This window comes from Sciurus vulgaris, assembly GCF_902686455.1.
Source record: "Sciurus vulgaris genome assembly, chromosome: 2".
Lineage (NCBI taxonomy): Eukaryota > Metazoa > Chordata > Mammalia > Rodentia > Sciuridae > Sciurus > Sciurus vulgaris.
The window spans coordinates 14,134,206-14,153,881 of NC_136462.1; the positions used below are offsets into that span (position 1 = coordinate 14,134,206).

At 32.1% G+C, this 19,676-nt stretch overlaps 1 protein-coding gene across 1 annotated transcript; it reads left to right on the forward strand.

The window, feature by feature from the left end:
• The first annotated feature begins 1,653 nt into the window (after positions 1–1,653).
• On the forward strand, positions 1,654–19,380 carry LOC306654266 (tandem C2 domains nuclear protein-like). Its single transcript, XM_079127639.1, is given in 9 exon segments — positions 1,654–1,757; positions 3,118–3,193; positions 3,692–3,792; positions 4,503–4,619; positions 7,209–7,400; positions 11,431–11,475; positions 11,478–11,547; positions 15,037–15,236; positions 17,117–19,380. Coding segments are annotated over 9 exon segments (951 nt in total). The 5' UTR covers positions 1,654–1,718; the 3' UTR covers positions 17,228–19,380.
• Positions 19,381–19,676: the final 296 nt, after the last annotated feature.

Consider the following 19,676-nt stretch of genomic DNA (forward strand, 5'->3'; position numbering starts at 1 on the left):
TGATAAAAATGTCTGCTCTCATGGTAGGGATGGATTTATTTTAGCAAAAATAAATTTGGTTGGCTGGGGCTCTAAATTAGCTTTCAGTTTGATATCTGAGTCTTTCATCTTTTTTGATTATGTAATGTATGGAGTCTTGATCATGAAACAACTAAATTTTTAATGAGCAATGAGCCATTTTATGTAACACATAAATATTAAATAATTAAATTCTATAAGCCATCATTGTTTATTTCGAGATTTTTATTTTAGTGGAAAAATTAAGCCATATATTAAAGCAGTGTTATAAAATAGGGTTTGAGGCATGGATAAAATGCTTTGAGGCTCAAATAAAGTAAGAATTAAACATAGCTTAAGGAATTAGGAAAGATTTGTTAAATCCCTGACCTGAAACACACAAAAGCAAGCAGATTGATAGCACTATTATTTATGATCACTAAATTTACCTACCTAGCAATCTTCATTTTTTTTTTTTTTTGTAAATTGACACACTGAAAAAAAATTCTTAACTTCTTTCCACTTTCTAACCTTTAACTCACCTGCTTTTTTCTTTACTCCTAATAGAAGATCTTCATCTATCACTGGGATTACAGGCATGTGCCACCATACCCGACTTAAAAATCTTTTTTTGTTTTTGGTGGTGCCATGCAAGCACTCTAACAACTGAGCTAATATCCCCAACCCCCCAAAAAATCTTACTTCTTGATGATAAAGAATTCCTTCAGTTACCTACTGCCATATTTACAAACTTATTTTTACCCATCTCCATCTTCTCATGTTAAAAAGCCAGGCCTTCCTTTTAAATTTGGAATACAATCCTTTTGGCCTTTTTTGGACACTCATTCCATTTGTTAAACACATGCTCTTCTATTCTCTGAGCCTTTGTTGCTGGATTCTTTGCAGCATTGTCAAACCCTGGTAGCATGACTATCTCAAAATTACTTGGTGATGTGTTTGATGGAAAAGAGCCTATAGACCTAATATTGGTGGTTAGATTACTATATTGACAAAGGAACCTGTGGTAAATTTGCAGTGGACTTAATGTTTATATCTCCCCACCCCAAATTCATATGTTGAAATGCTGACCCCCAAGATGATCGTATTAGGTCATTTGGGTAGAGCCCTCACAAATGGGATTAGTGCCCTTATACAAGAGAGCTGAATGTGATCCTTTGCCCCTCTGTCAGGCTGTGAGGAAGCAAGCATCCACAAATCTGAGAGAACCTCAATGTTGAAATTCCCAGTCTCCAAAATTGGGGGGAACAAATGTTTGTTGTTAATATACTAACCAACTTGTTATTTTGTTAGATTAGCTCAGACTAAGACAAAAACATTACATAAAGTAGGAAGCAATGCAGCATGTCTTTCTAGGTCTCCAAGGTTCCCTGGAGTACACTCCATGATGAATCTACCTATAGCCAGTGAAGATGCCTTCTGATATCAGAAGCTCACTTTTTATTCTCAAAGGAAATTTTATTCTTTCTTCACTTTCCTTCCACCTGGCTACTCCCGTGTCTGCCTGTTCATTGGTAGATAACAATAAATCCCAAGTAACTACTAAGAGTGCCCCTGAGTTCAATTTCCAGTCCCCTTCCCCCCCAAAGAAAAACAAAGAAACAAAACAAAACAAAACAAAATCAGCACTTATTTCTTTTCCCTGTGTAGTTTGTGATCTAAGGACTAGCAAATTTCCTGGTTCCCCTGGCCTAAGCAAATCTATGTTTGATCTTACAAGTTCATCTCAGAGATTCATCCAGGTAAAGTAGTTATATAAATTTTATTACATGTGATAATTTTTCAAATTAAAAATTCTGAAATGTTTAAATTACGTTAGAAATAACATGCTTTTGTGGATATATCTATTCTAATATTTGGACAATAAATACATTTCCCATATGTATTTTTAGGAAGTTCTCATTTGAGTAATGAAAGCAATATGTTTCTTTTGTTTGTTTTTTGTGAATTTTCTCTCTCAGTGGTATGCACTTAAGGAATCTTGAGGCAGTTAGAATTTTAAATGGTATAGTTAAAGTACTTATCGACTTTCTTTATTGAAAGTTATTATTAAAAAATTAGCATTCCTATCAAGGTGTAGAGCTTTATTCACTGATATTAATGCAGTATCCTACTTTTGAGTTATTTTGTTTTTGTATTTTGTGGTACTGAGGATCGAACCCAGAACCTTATGCATGCTAGGCAAGCTCTCTACCACTGAGCTATGTCCTCAGCCCTTTTGAAAATTTTATTTTGAGGCAGATTCTTGCTAGATTGTCCAGGTCAGCCTCAGACTTGCAGTCCTCCTGCCTCACCCTCCCGAGTAGCTGGGATTACGAGCATGCGCAACTGCAGCCAGAGATAACTTTTTTGATAATTTAAAAAGTTTTAATTTTTAGTGCAAATAAACTATGACCATTTAAAATTAGAAGATTGTGATAAGCAAAGTAAAATGACAAATCATCTGTATTCCTATAAGTGAAAGTAAAATCTGTGCAAATGTTTTTATATATACTTGTGGTCTTCTTCACATGTAATTATATATACTTACAGTTTTACAATGGACATTATTCTAAATCATCCTTAATAATTCTGTCAAGTTAATTTCTTGCAGACTTAATTCTTTATAGCAGCAATTCTTTATCATGCATCAGAATTATTTGGAGAACTTGTTAGAATATAGATTGCCATCCCTTGCCACCCAGAATTTTGATGCAGCAGCCCTGTGGTGGAGCCTGAGTTTTTATTTCTACCAGAGGGACCATATTTTAATAATGCTGTTTTGCAGGTTTTTAGGTACCTGGGCATTTCCAAACATATTCTGATTGTCATTAATGTTTTTGTATGGAATTAAGATAATCTCCTTCTCTTTATTATAAAATCAAACCAAAATCAGCAGAGACTTTCCAATATATTACTTAGTAAGATGTTTAAGATTTTTCTGATAACACACAGAGAAAACTTATTTTCTCTTTAACTATCCAAAAGTGGGAATTTCTGACCAGTAGTAACACTGTCAAAATGATTAACATGCAGTTTGATACTAGGGTAGATACTGGGGCATAAGAATAAGAATCCTTAAAGTTTGATATATAATTTCTAACTAAAAAATTCTATTTGTAGAGACATGATTCATTGTCTAGTGTACCCAGCAGTACATCTTCAAGAAAAAATTCTCAGGGGAGTAACAGAAGCCTGGGTAAGAAATATAAGATTCCATTTTTATACTCATTAGTAATTTGAAAGTGAACATGATCAACTAAAAACAAAAGTTCTACATGATTATATCTGTGTTGACAGTATTGTCTGCATGTAGATACTCAGATCAGATGGTCCATTTCTCAGTGGTCAGTATGAATCAGTTTTTAAAATGTGAAGCTGTTAAATATCTTTGTATGTTTGTTTAAAGTAGATGAATGAAGAAAGTTCCAGAAGCATACAGTACTAAAACCATATAAACATTTTTTGGAAAGTGTTTTTCAAAGCTTTAACTTAAATGCCTCACACTACAATTTGGTTAAAATTTTAAACTGTGAAGTTTTTATAGTTTATGTCACCTCTTGTCTTTAATAAAACATAGAAGTATGACTTTTGCCCTACTAAATCAAACTTTAAAAAGTAATTGTGGGCATTTTTCAGTTGTGCTCTTAAAATTGAATTTATAAGATTACATCTTTTGTCTTTTTTTACAATTCAGATACAATTACTCTCTCAGGAGATGAGAGAGATTTTGGCAGATTGAATGTGAAATTGTTTTATAATTCTTCAGTGGAGCAGATCTGGATCACAGTTTTACAGGTAAGTTAGTATAGTTAGTACCAACTTTTATAACAAAATTATATATTTAGACACCTGCTGTTGCTCTCTTCTGAGGAAAGGGTTAATAGTTGGGAATTTAGGGTTTTATAGTGTTTTGCAGGAAATAGTACTTAATAAAGCATTTAAGAAGCAGGCTTGGCGGTGCACACCTGTAATCCAGTGACTTGGGAGGCTGAAGCAGGAGGATTCCAAGTTTGAGGCCTCTCTCAAAATAAAAAACAAAAAGGGTTGGGGATGAAGCTCAGTGGTAGAGTGCCCAGAGTTCAGTTCCCAGTACCAAAGAAAAAAAAAAAAAAAAAGCATTTAAGAAAATAAACATGTAGTGTAATGAGTATATTTTTTATGAATATATTTATTTATTTTTTATGTGGTGCTAAGGATTGAACCAAATGCCTCACATGGGTTAGGCAAGCGCTCTGCCACTGAGCCACAACCCCAGCCCTATATGTATGTCTTTAACTTCAAGAGAAAAATTAATGTATCTGTATTTAATATCAATTTTTTTAATGTGGATGAAACATGAAGTCTCAGTATATACTAAGGTTTATTTTAGAAATCTTTAAAGTCATTCAGTGTACAAAATATTTATATTTAAAATTTTTATCCAAAGCCATTAACTCAACAAACATATCAAATATTGTGTTGTCTGATTCCTTTGTAAAATTCTAACTACACTTTTAATTTTTTAGTGCATAGATTTAAGTTGGCCTTCTAGTTATGGTGATACTCCCACTGTTTCTGTAAAGGGAATACTAACATTGCCCAAACCAGTGCATTTCAAGTCATCAGCAAAGGAAGCTTCTCATGTAAGTAACTGTTTATGTTTGAATTTCTTTTCTGTTTTTCTAATAGCTATCACTTTTATCCCTGTAAAGAATAAGAAAGTGTTTTACTTTTAGGAAACTAAAAGTTATGTATTCCTTAAAATTAAAGATAATTTTAAGTCTCAAAATGTTTTGACATTTTATTGTCTAATATTAAGATGCAATTAAAAAGAAAATTTTGATCACTAAAATATTATAGGATTAACAATATATAAGAAATCTTTTTGAAAGAAAAATAAATGTGTATGTTTTCATTTTTTCTTGTGCCTAACATTGGCTTTGAAAAATAATTGCACAATTGCAATTAATCACTTTTAAGTACTTCCAGTCACTGTAACTGGAGGACTTTATGGACCTGGCTTTCATAAATTCTTATTTTCACATTAATGCATGTTCATTATTATCTTTTGATGTAGTTGAAAACTTAGGGTTTTATATAAAAATGAAAAGGTATCTTCTAAAAGAACTATCATTTAAAAATAGAATTCAAATGACTAACAAAGCATTACTCTTGTTATCAATCATAGCAATACAGATTTAAATTACATATTGATCTTTCTCTTTTTTTCTTCTTGAAATAAGGAAATATTTTACAGGTATGCTAGAATATACAACTTTCTGGAAATGCTTTTGACAGTATACATCAAAACCTTATATATTTCTACTTTTTAACATAGTAATTCTACTTGGAATCTACTCCTTGGAAATAATCTAAAATCCAAACAAAACTATATAAAATATTCTTGGTGATTTTTCATAGTGAAAAAGTTAAAAACAATCTCAGAGTCTCATAAAGGACCTGACGGTATACCCATTTAATTAATTTCTTAAGGCTGCTGTTAAAAAAAAAAAAAAAAAAAAAAAAAAAAGTACCACAAACTGGATGGCTTTAAAATAACAGAAGTTTGGTACTAGGGATAGAGCTCAATGATAGAGAGTGCTTGTATAGCATGTGTAAGACCCTGGGTTCAATCCCTAGCATCGGAAAAAAAAAAAAAATTGAAATCCAAAATCAAGGTATCAGCAATGTTGGTTCCTTTTCTGAGGGAGAATCTGTCCACTCTTCTCTCCCAGATTCTGTGATGGCCAGCAATCTTTGGCTTTCCTTATTTCTTGTCTTGGGTGATGCGTAACTTTGGCCTTTGCCTCCATCTTCATATGGTGTTCTCCCTGTTTCTGTGTCTTCACATGGCCACCTACTTACAAAGACACTACTCATACTGGATTGGGGTCCACCCTACACCCATATTACCTTATTTTAACTTTACTAATTACATCGGCAATAACCCCGTTTGCAAATGATGTCCTTTCTGATGTACTGGGGGTTAGAACTTTGGATATGACACAATTCAACCCATAACACTATGTGATAGAATACTAGGCATCTGTGAAAAATAATGTATAGGAAGAGTTTTTAAGGACGGGTAAATTAGAGAAAAAGGCAGTGATCAAAAATTGGTGTGTGTAATGTATATATCAGGATCTCACTTTATGAAAACATGTATCATAGAAAGCCTAGATGGAAAAAGCTTAACTCTGGCTATAATTCTACCACTCAAGGTTGAATACTTTCTGAATTAAACAATTTTACTTCTTTAAAAATTAACTAAATTAACTTAGGAAAGTTAGTGGGGAAAATGTTAGTTTATTGGAACCTACATCGGATCTTTCATTTTTAACATTTATTTTTATATAGTAAATTTTTGGGAGATCCCTATTGTGACACAATGTGGAAAATGTGAAGTAAACCTGCATACTTGCTTAATTTGTAAACTTGTTTAACATTTTATGTGTAATGTATACTGTCAGAGTGGTCCTGTGGCTTGAAAGCCTTAAAGAAAAAGTTCAGTAGTGGGGAGATTCTAGAAACATTATTCTGACTGTGCAGATGTAAGCTATTTAGTGAGAGTGAAAATGTGGCCACAGTCTCAAAAAATGTATTTTAGTTGCTTAGATAGCTTGCCTTTTCAAAAGAATGCACTAAAGACGGAAAGAAGGAAGTGTATAGAAAAGAATGGTCTAGTGTTTAGTCTCCTTTAAGGAGATAATTTAAATCTCTCCATGTGATAATTCAAGATTCTGGGCACTGAAGGTGCTCACATGTGAGATTGTTGCACTACTTTCACTGTTGAAGAATTGTGGTGAATAGCAGGAAGGATGTCCTAGATCCAAAGATGAAAAAAAGTTTAATTTTTAAAAAGGGTAAAAGCTATATTCCGGTGAGCTCAGTGTTGATATTGACCTGAAATCCTAGGTAATTAAAAGGGTGATTTGTGAAGGTAGGGAAGGTAGTATCCAGAATAAACTCTGGAAAAACAAGTATGGCTCTTCTCATTTTCATTTACATTAAAAAATTTTTTAAATTATGTTGTTATATTGTGTCATATACTGATAAATAACAAATCCCATGAGTATGTACAACTAAAATGTACCAATAAAAAAGTGGAAAAAATATTCTTTATTGTTGTAAAAAAATTAAATATGCCTTTTCTATATATAAAGTAAAATATCATTTTGTAGTAGTATATCAAACTTTTTTCATCCATTATATATTTTTTCTTGTTTTTTAAGGTCATTGAATTTTTGGAAACTTTTGTATTTGCTATTAAACTACAACATTTACAAACTGTAAGACTTGTATTTAAGATTCAAACACAAACTCCCAGGAAGAAAACCATTGGAGAATGCTCTGTGTCACTCAGAACTCTCAGCACACAGGAAATGGATTACTCTTTGGATATAATACCACCTTCAAAATTTTCTGTAAGTGATAATACTATGTAATGTTAAAAGTATTTTGTACTCTTAGAATGGCTTAATGAGGAGGATTTTGTTTGTGGAGGATAACTTGAACACTTTAGAATATTAATTATGGAATCTGTAAAAGTTTAAGGAAGTAATATTTCAGAAATAATTGATGAAAGGTCAACATAACTGTTTCTCTATTTTAAAATAACCTTGGGTTACCTTCTGCTAGCACATTATTTTTAATATTTCATCAAGTACAATAACCCTGAAGTACAAAACTTTAATACATTTTTAAAAGTTTTTCTAGTACCTGATGACTTGGGAAAATCAACAAAGAATCATAAGGTCAAAGTCCAAACTAAATCTGAGATTGCCCTGACAGAGATTAGGGAAGTTGGTTTAATCATGGGTAAGCAATATATCTGTTCACAAATTGGTTAGAATGGAATTGGGTTTTGATTTTTTGGTGCTTGAAATGGAATTCAGGACCTCAGGCATGGTGAGCACATGCTGTACCACTGAGCTATATTTCCAGCCCAGAAATGAAGTTTTACAACTGAGTTTTTTGTTTGTTTGTTTTGTTTACCCTTGCTTACCTGTAGTGCTTGATTGATTTCTGGGACCTGATGTTTACTTCTTTCAACTGGCCAGCTGAACATTGTCTTTATTTAGAGATTCCTAATAATTTAATTATATAGTTTCTCTATCAGGACAACATTTATAGAGATCAATCCTATTTTATAAGGTCAAATCTATATGTAATTTTAAAGTTAATAAAATTTTTATTTTACCTACTTCCAAAAATATTTATGATGATTTGAAGTGCTTCTTAACCTTTTCTGTACATTATGAATCACCTTGGAAGTGTAGGTCAATAAAATTTCTTGGGGGTTGGGACAGAAAAATTTGTGGTTTTCAAAAGTTCTCCAAGTGATTCTAATGTGTAGCCTTGCAAACCACCAAAGTGTAGGGGAAATTAGAAATTAAAAACATAAGAAACAAAGTATTACTGTAGTTCACCTAGAGGAACTGAAATTTCTTGTTATCTTTTCCCTGTTATTCTCAGTCCCCAATGTTTTTTTATGGCATTTATCACATCATATCTTTATTTAGGTTACTTAATTTTAGATAAAACAAAACTAGTTTCAAGTTTCAATCTGTTTTTTCATGTTTTACCATGCTCTATTAACTAAGGTTCCACCATGTTGTTGGTACTGAATATTTGTATGTAGGCAGGTATGAAAGAATAAATGATGAACAAAAAGCATACCAAATGAGATTATTGTTCTTTTCTATTAAAATATATACTAGCTTAGTAGATAGTAATCTGCAACTATATTTTAACAGAAGATACAAATATACTAATCAAATGGGTAATTCATATATTAAAACTCTAAAAAAACAGAAAACATCAGAAGAGAACTCAGTGAAGGAATTTTCTGGGAAATTGAGATATTATGTGCCTTGGAGAATTTGAATGAATGATTATGACTGGATTTCTACTAAATTATATTTCATATGTTGAAATCTGGATGCCAGGTGCTAGAGATACAAAGATTGATGTCTTAAAATAGAGCATTTGGGTTATTCAGGACCAATGCATTTATGTTACTTATGCTGATGTTTAAATTATTGGCTAAGACAAGAAGAATACTATACTTCATTTCATGTTCTGAAGAGGAAAATAGGTATTGTAATTGTGCCATTGAAAGAGTCAGGCTTGTGTGTACCTGCCATCCAAATTGATAATTGTTGCACCACAAATAGCACGGCTTTTCGTAAAGCTAATATTTTTCTAAGGAGAGTTCCTGACCTTGGCCAATAGTAATGTATTAACTTGAGATCTCAAATTTCAGTATTGAATAAGATAGAAGAGACAAAGTTTGCCTGAAGAAGTAGTTGACCTTTATAGAGATTTCCCTTGTGCTGACTTACCTTAGGTTGCTAAGTGATCTAGTGCTCATACCACACTCCTGATTTCCTAATGCAGAAATCAGTGAAGCTACTTGCACAGCCAGTAAGTAGTCAAGGAGTCCAGATTTGATTCCAGAACCAACTCTCTGAACTCTACCATGTATGTCCCTTTGGAAGATATTTTCAGACATCACCAGATTATGATTCTTCCTGATTATGGTTGGCATTTCATTTTTTGACAATTCCAGGAAGGCTAATAAAGTTTTCTTTAAAAATTGATACATTATTCAGGAGCAGAGATCATACCTTTTACAGTTTTGTACCCATTAAATATAGTTAACACATACCACCTAATTGATTTGAATATTAACTTTTTGGTTGTTATGTTATGAGATTGAAAACTACTTTGAATATTTTTTCATGATCTGAATTAATGTCCTGGAACATAAATTATTTGTGAAATAACCTTGGCAAGTAGGAAATAGCAAACCCGTTGCCAAATGCTGCTGTTTATGAGAATGAATTCTGCAATTGTGTAACAATAAGACAAGTTTTGCCACCCTTAGCTGTTTTCATAAGTATGATTTAATTATGGGTACAAAATCATAATGATAAGATTAATGAAAAAAATTTTAATGATGGTTATCTTTGTGTTTTGTAAACAATAACCACTATAGTTTTTTTGATGTATTAATTTAAATGCCAAGGGCAGAAACACTTTTTTTTCTTAACAACAAAGACTTTATTTTACATGTGGCTATCAAATTAGTTCACACAAAAAAGAGTGTTAACATCAAAAGCAACAAATTCTCTTATTTATTAAAGTCAGCATTTATTTGCCAAAAATGACAGTTTTATTCTCATTTTAGACTTTTTCAAGAGGAAAATTAACCTTAACTTCAAGTTTAGACTTTTAAACAATTCACTTTTCACTCTTCTATTTCTTGACTTCTCATGCATAACGTTTAAAAACACAGAATCATGTGTTTCTCTAACACAGAATCGTGTTTTAAAATTGATACATTAGTCAGAAAGACCCAGCTTGAGTTGATGGCGTACATAGACCAAGTTTTTTGTTTTTTCCCTCTCCCCTCAATGAGCCAATAATTATTAAGAATACTGGGCTATTACCAAATATCTAAACCTTTTTGTAAAGTGTCAACTATTCTGTAGATTATTGAAATCAGTTTCTAGCAAATCTGAAAACGTTGTATTCTTATTCCCATTTTTTTTTTTCAATGCATGAACGGTGATCTTTTGTGTCTGGACAACTTCATGTTTCTCTTACTTTTCACTCCAAGTACCTTGGAATCCACACAAGTAGGCTGACTTGTGTTGTATTTCATAGATAAATCACCAACTTTTTTTTCTGCTGTTGGTAGCAGGACTGACGAGTGTGTTTTAATCCCTTCCCCTGCTCCACTGCCTGTAGCCTTCATCTTACAGTTTGCCTTAGGTTGTTACTTTTTAAAACCTCTTCCCTCATCACTTGACTACCTTCCTTTGGCTTGTTTCCATTCAGGATAGAAATGCAACTCTGGATCCATAAATCTGTTTATTATAGAAATCCTTTGTCTTCTAATTTTAAGCACCTACTCTGAATTGTAAAATTAGGAAAATTAATAGTTCTTTTATGTAACTTTATCATATTTAATATGTTCTCAATAACTCAATTGACTACATTTAATTATTTTAAAAGTGCATTCCTTCCTATTGGTTTATTTCACTGGAGATTTTCCATTAATATTGCTAAGGAATTTAACTTGTTTTAATTTAAATTGTCTTTTGGTATCACTGATATTGAAATCCAGTATGCAGGTACAACACTTTCAGAATTCATGTACGTGAATACCTTATTTTTTTTTAATATAATATATTTTTATTGTAACAAATGGGATGCATGCTGTTTCTCTGTACATGGCGTAAAGGCATACCATTGGTGTCGTGAATACCTTATATTTAACAGAATCTATGACGTTTATCTTCTTATCCTTCTCTTATAACTTAGTGCTTTGAGAGTCAGTAGAAAGCAGTCCTTTCAGAATTTTCTAAGTGTAATCCTTTAATTTTGAATTTTTGAAATATTCCTACACTTTATTATTAAATACTGAATGACATTTTTGATATGCAGGTTTGCCATGCAGAACTCGAACTGGGGACTTGTTTTTCAAGCAGTAAAATAGCAGGATTCAGCTTCAAATTCTTGAGGCACGGTACCTTCCAAGCTCATCAACACCTCTGACTTTAAGTAAGTGTATCAGTGTTGAAAAGTACATCAAATGTAGAGAGGTTACAATTCACTAAGAATGAAGAGACCAATAGAGTAGTGTCTGTGTCCTTTGCTGGATGCACAAGCAGGCTTGTGATACTTTGGTTAGCTAAGCCTAAGTACTTGGTCACACCTAGAGCTGGAGGTTTGAGGTCAGCCCTACCTCACAGGCTAAGTGGAAGATAGGATTGTTCTTTTCACTACCAAAGAAGGGAACTAACTATCTGGAAGCAGGCAAAGCAATGGATGTCCACTGTAACTAGAAAGGCTAAAAATAGATGAAATTGAACAGTCAATTCAAGAAGCTACAAAAACAGCAAATTCAAGGAAAGAAGTAAGGTATTAAGCTAAGGTTGCAGCTATAAAATGTGGAGACAACAACCGATAACACAATCAATGAAACTAAATGTTTGAAAGGACCATTAAAATAGGCCAATCTGTAGCAGGTTGGATAAAGCAAAAAAATAGAGAAAACATGAATGGTATTTGGAACAAAGAAAATGATGTAATTCCAAATTCAGAAGAGATTTGGTTGTATATAAGACAATACCAGGTGTAACAGTACTAATTCATTTATTTGTACATCTATATGAAATAAATGACTTTCTAAGAAATTTACTTGAGAGGAAGAAATCAAGGAACACCTGATTCCTTTTTTTTTTGGCGGGGGGGTGCTAGGGATCGAACCCAGGGCCTTGTGCTTACAAGGCAAGCACTCTACTGACTGAGATATCTCCCCAGCCCCTGATTCCTTTTTTATATAAGCTATTCTAAAGCAAGAAAAAAGATGGATAATAATTTTGTTAGCATATTATTGATATCAAAACAAATTAGAGGGCTGGAGTTGTGGCTCAGTGGTACAGTGCTCACCTAGCACATGCAAGGCACTGGGTTCAATCCTCAGCACCACATAAAAAATAAAAATAAAGGTATTGTGTCTACCTACAACTAAAATAAATAAATAAATATATATATGTATATATATATATATATATACAGATTAGAAAGCATATACATAAAAGTAGCTCTACACTAACATCACACATAGATAGAAAAATCATAATTAAAAGTAAACAAATAGAGGGAAGAAAGAATAGAAGTTCATTGGATTAGGCAGAAAGGGAATGAAGGAAGGGAGAGGGAATAGGAATAGGAAAGAGAGTAGAATGAACCAGACAACTTTCTTGTGTTCGTATATGAATACACAACCAGTGTACTTCCACATCATGTACAACCACAAGAATAGTATCCTAGTTAGAATAACTTATACTCCATATATGTATAACATGCCAAAATATACTGTACTGTCGTGTAGACCTAAAAAGAACAAATTTTTAAAAAGTAAGCAAATAAAATCCATCTTGGAATAGTGAGTCACCACGGATTATGTATGTTAATTCTAGGAAACAAGGACAGCAGTGGAAGTCCACAGATAGAATATATTACATTAACAAGTGACCTCCCCAGATCAAAACTGCTAATCAGCATTACTAATGATCTCCATTTTATAAATTGAATGCTCAGGTCTCTTGGTCCTCATTCTGAGACTTGCTCCTTCCTGGGAGTTCCCTCATTCCTTTCTTGCTACCCTATAGTCCCCACTGTATCATCGGACTCTTAACATTAGTCACATAGCCCATTCTGCTTGAGCCATAAGCATCCTGTGCCAGTCAGACTAGGGCATATGCTGCAGTGAAAAGCTGTATTAAATTGAATTTCAATGAAGTTCCCATCTATTAAGAGTCGACTTCCCTTCAATTTTTACCTGATTTTGATCAATCTTTATTTTAATATTTCCCCCAAATTTGTACTTGTGGTCTTTGGGAAGATTAGTTCATACAAACTATTTTACCGTTGTTGGAAGCTCTGTATCTCAAACTTATTTAAAGAATGGATTATTTTCTAGTGGTCATACACTTCTAGAGTCCCAAGCAAAAAAATTTACCTACATAAAATTGTGAAATAAATACCTCATCTATCCAAAGAGTTGGTGCCTCTCTCTTGTGTAATCCTTTTTAGTGCATATTCCTTTGCTGCCCTTGTTATTTATGCCTGCAGTTCTAATTGTTAATGTCATTCAGACTGAAGGAAGATTAAATTTATTTGAAGTTATAGTAGTTACTGTGAAATATAGTAAAGGTTATAAGGTTGACTAGATGACTAGAGATGTTTTCTGTTATCAAACAGTAGCTCATTAAACCTTTTAAAATAGCTAATTTAGGGCTGGGGAGATAGCTCAGTTGGTAGAGTGCTTGCCTTGTAAGCACAAGGCCCTGGGTTCGATCCAAGCACCACAAAAAAAAAAAATAAATAAGTAATAAAATAGCTAATTATATATTAGCTATATATAACATAACATTTATATAATACATACATTGTTTTTGTTTTTTTCCATAGCTTTATTAAGGTAAAATTGAAGTACAATAAAATGCACATATTTGAAGTATGCAATTTGATCAGTTTGACATGTATGCAACCAACACAATCAATATAAAAAGGATTTCCATTACTTTTTAAAATATTTTTTTAGTTGTCAGTGAATCTTTTTATTTATTATTTATATGTGGTGCTGAGGATCGACCCACAGCCTTACACATGCCAGACAAATGCTTTACTGCTGAACTACAACTCCAGCCCCTCCATTAGTTTTTTTTAAAATTTGAAATCATGCAGACTGGTTTCCTGCATGAACTATTACATTAGAAATCAGTCACCTTAAGATATATAGAACCTTACCCCCTACATGTCAACTATTTCAAAATTAAATGGCACACTTACAAATATCTCAGAGGTGAAGGAAGAAAGCTCAAGAAAAGTAATAAAAAATGCTTTGAACTAAGTGATAATAAAAGCTTAAAATATCAGAATCTCTGGGATGAAACAGTACTCAGGTGAACATTTATAACAAAGTACTGTGTCAAAAAGAAACTACAATAATAATCAAATTATTTTTCAAATTATGTAGTAGGTAAGAAAAATAAGAGTAGGAGCAGAAATATATGAAATAGACAAGAAATAATACAGCTAAAATTTGATTTAAAAAAAAACAAGTTTTATTAAGATAAAAGCCAAGAACACAAAAATTATTATCAGTGGAAAGGAAGATATAAAAATAACCCTACAGGTGCTAAAAATACATTAAGGTAATATTACAATCATATGCCAACATATGTGATAGCTTCCATAACATGGTCTGTAGTAGGGAAGGATCCATGTGCTGCTGAAAAGAAAACGTATTCTGTTATCGATGGATGAAATATTCTATATACATCTGTTAAGTCTAAATTATCAATTACATTTTTTACTTCTATAGCTTCTTTATTTAGTTCTTGTTTGGAGGATCTATCCAATGGTGACAGAGGCATGTTAAAGTCAGCCGGTATTGTGTTGTGGTCAACATAATATATTAATAGATATCTTCGTGTGGTATTTTAAATAAAATTTTATAAATTAGCATTTGTTTCATAGGTTTTTCTGTGAAGGTGGGAATGTTCAGCTCAGGAGAGTTGATTTATAAGAAGAAAACACGCTTACTGAAGGCCTCCAGTGGGAGAGTGAAGTGGGGAGAGACGATGATTTTTCCACTTATCCAGAATGAAAAGGAAATTGTTTTCCTCATTAAGCTTTATAGTCGAAGCTCTGTAAGAAGAAAACACTTCGTGGGCCAGGTTAGTAAGAGGATTTTATCTTGAATTTCTTTCTTTTCTTTTCCTATGCATTTAAAACAGTGGTTAACAGAGGGAATAGAGGATAAATTGAAGTTGAATAGTGTCAGATTTCTTAGCATAAGTTAATATTCAGCGTTAACACAAAGATCAAATCTCGTCACAACTCTTTTCTTTAATATAAGTAGTTGGAATTTCTAAGAAATCAGGCTTATCTATAAGCCTTTTTCTCAGCTTTTCAACTTTAAAAACTAAGATCAATTTTTCAGTATTACTGACTCATTCCTTGTGAAAGAAGACACTCAGTATGTACATTGAATTTGTTAAGACTTCAAACGTCAAATTTGCCTCATTCTGTTTTACCTTCAATTTAATATCTAATACGAGCACTTTTTATCTTTTACTAATTTAATTATGTTAGATTTGAATTTCTAAAAAACAATTTGAACAATGGTGGAAATATTTAGATGGTCAATACCAGTGTCTGGATTGTCTATTTTAAAATTCTTAGTAATCTGTATAATACAATAGAATACTAGCTTACTTGCCAACCCTATAGCAACTTGTTTCCATTTATATTTTTTTCCTTATTCTGAATGGATTAATGGTAGTTGTCTATTATCTGTTAATCTTTACTTTTCTTACAGTTATTTGAACCACATTCAAATTACAGGTCTAAAACTTCCACTTCATAGTAAACTGCTATTCATAGTCTATGTGTAGTCCTCAAATTACATATATGAATTTTTAAAGATTGATATTAACTCTTGACTCACTTTTTCATGTAATTTACCTAAAATGTTAATTTAAATGTAGTTTTGTTTCTGCATTTATTATTTGGAAAATAGCTTGAATTCAAGACCTTATATAACTAGTATACTTTTGATAGCTATGAGGCCTATGAAGTCAATTCACTTAAAGTTTTTCTGTATCATCAAGCCTCAGCTATCATGTATGAATGGAATAGAATTCTGGAATGTTTCTTGCTGGTCATCTACCCCCAACAGATTCTTTGGTGGCCTTTGGTGTCACCATAATGGGGTAAACAAATGCAGACTCAAGTTCTCCCACTCTTGTTTACCAACCACAGCACTCTGATGTTGCATGTTTTATATGTTGGGATTCTTTGTAACATATTATTTAAAGGAAAGTATCTTCAGACCAAGAAAGAAAAGGAAAAAGATTTGAAAACTAGTGATCTTCTCCAATCTCTTTACTCAGAGAAATTAATTCCAAGGTTATAGCATTTGTTAATGCTAGAGCCAAGGTACAGGTTTTAGATTCCTTGTCCACCTTGTCTCCATGATGTATAGCCATTGTGATGTCTTAAATTTGCATAATACTATACAATTTTCCTAGGTTTATTCACATGTATAATCTAAAACCCGTGACAGGTACTATGAAATTACTCTGGATCAAGAATGACTATTTATTAAATTTCAATTAAGATCACAACTTTATTTAATGAAAATTTAAAAATACACATTCCCCACTAATTGAAATCATTATTATCCTCAGTCCAGTTCATCTTTCTAAAGTTGGTTTTTGAGTGGTCAAAATCAATTTTAAATTGAGCTTCTAAATTAATTGAATAAGAAAGGGAAGTTGGAACTATTTGGGGGGAAATTATTTTGCAAAAAATCTCACCTTAAATTTTTAGATTTGGTTTTTGTGAAATAGTCTTCAGGATGACTAAATAGTTTAAATGTTTTAGAATTTAAGTTTCAAACAGATACATCAAATTTACTTTCGGGAAAATGGAAAGGTGTTTACTTATAAATATGTAAACCAGACTTTAAATTTTTTTATCAATAAGAGTAATTAACCGTTTTAACTCACTTGTCATTATGTGTCAAGTTAAATGATTGTACTATTCCTTTTAGATTTGGATAAGCGAAGACAGTAATAGCACTGAAGCAGTGAACCAATGGAAAGAAACAATTGCAAATCCAGAAAAGGTTGTTACCAAGTGGCACAAGTTCAATCCATCCTGAAGACTTTACACATTAATTTGGTGAAGAAACAACTTGACATTCTTTTAGAAGACTTAGAATTTTAATTCGCCAAAAATTATAATAAATTTTATCAGATATACAAAGTGAAGGAAATGCTTTAAAATAGTGCCAGAACAGACAAAAATAAAAGGGAAGTATTTTGATGGCAGTTAAATAACATGAAGTCTATGAGAATATCAACCACACATAGGAATTTCTGTATTATGTTTTTGCTTTTTTTTTTTAAGTTTTACGTAGACTTTTTTTTTTAAATAAACCTAGTATAGCAAGTTCCTGTTGTACTACTAGATATTTAGATGACTATGTCTTTGTTTCAGTGCTAGGCATTATTGATTATGTTTTGCTTCCACTGTTTGCCTCTTCCTATATCTTTTCTCTCAGCAAAACTGAATTGAACCATTTCAATTATTTTCTATATTTGGGGAAAGTTCATGACCTGTGTTTATAATTTATTACCTGTAAGACATACATTGTATTTTGTAAACAACTTACCTCCAAGAAACTTCAAAAATAGAAACTACATTTAGACAAGGATAAACAAAAATACCAGAAGGTTGAAGTTTAATTGGAGATGCAGAATCATATTTATTTTGCTGTTTCTCTCCCTTAGATATTTTAGTCTTTGTTTTATTTGGAGTTGAAATAAGATTATCATCCATATGGTCCATCCTAACTAGCAGAATTGAATGAGTTTAAATAGAAAATTAAATATTTTATGATAATCATTTCCTCACTTTTAATTTTTTAAGTACAAATTTCTTGTTCCATATCTATAATGTTAGAGTATTTTTTCATGTTTTTTATAACTATACCTGATAACATTGTATAGCAAATATTTTCTATTGCAGGTTTCTTTCAGATACTTATATAAGTATATATAAGGGGATAATTTCAGCCTAGTTGTCCATATGAACCATGGCCTAAAACAACAGTTTACTACAGCTCAAAACAACAGCTTTTTGGGGAAACAAATAACCATACTCCTAATTTATTAGAAAAATATGACTTTATTGCTAGTAAGTAGACTATGTGCTCTGTTTTCTTGGTTTTCTATTTTTCTTTCTTTGTCCTAAACACGCCGAGAGATGGTGATATTTCAGGCTATAAGTATACCTCGCTGTAACCTAAGCATTCCCTTTTCATTCCTGTTCCTGTGTTCTAGGTAGATCATTAAAATTTCCCCAAATAAATACTTAGTTCTTTCGCCTAGATACCATCTCCTCAACTGTAAAATGCATCAGTTTTATATCCCTTTTGCTTCTGTCTAGATTTTATGGTATCAGTGGTATTGACAAGTACTCTCTGCCACTGTGCATTTTGAAATAATAATTTTAGATTTGTGAAAAATGGTCTATTAGAGGCCAGGCACAGTGGCACACACCTGTAAGCCCAGTGGCTCAGGACACTGAGGCAGGAAGATCTCGAGTTCAAAGCCAGTCTCAACAATGACGAAGCATTAAGCAACTCAGCGAGACCCTGTCTCTAAATAAAATACAAAATAGGGCTGGGTCTGTGGCTCAGTGGTTGAATGCCCCTGAGTTCAATCCTCAGTACCAAATAAATAAATAAATGAAAATTTTAAAATAAATTAAATTTAAAAAATAAAAATAAATAAATAAAAGAGGAAAATGGTATATTTGATAGTACTCACATAGACTTCTAGAAGAAATACTACCTGTGTGGTAGTATTTAAAATCTTTGAGACAAATATGCTTATTTTTGTTTTTGTCATTTTTTTAAATAAACTATTTTTTAGAGTGATTTTAGGTTCAGAGCAAAATGAAAAAGAGGTACAGAGATTTCCTACATACCCTCTCCTGTACACACACACAGAAGCACAGCCTCTTTACACTGTCAGCTCCTGCACCAGAATAATACACTTATTGCACCTGATGAACATACAATCATGCCATTGTCACCTAAAGTCTATAATTCACATTAGGACTTCTTCCTGGTGTTTTTCATTTTGTAAATTTTGACAAACGTATAATGACATGTATCTATCACTAGAATCTTGCTCAGTAGCTTCTCATTGCCCTAAAAATCCTCCTCAATGCAACTATTTTAATAGCTATCAAAGAAATAAGTGTATTTATTGGCTTTTAGATAATAAATAACAGGCTTTGTTGTTTTTTAAAAAACTAGAACTTTATTTTAGCAATTTTCTGTGTTCTATTGTGTTTTCAATTCCTAAATTTAATATATGTAGTCATATATTCAACTCAATTTTTAATTATTTAATTTGCAGTATTTTTACAACATGTGTTAATATATGATTTGAGGGAAAGAAGTGTTCTTGGTTTCTAAGCATCCCAGGTAAATCAATAGAAAGAAAACTTTTCATTTAAGCAAACTTTCAAGTAGGAAAATATTGATAGAACTAAGACTGCAGATATTCTAATTGGTATTTACTTAAACCTACCAAAGG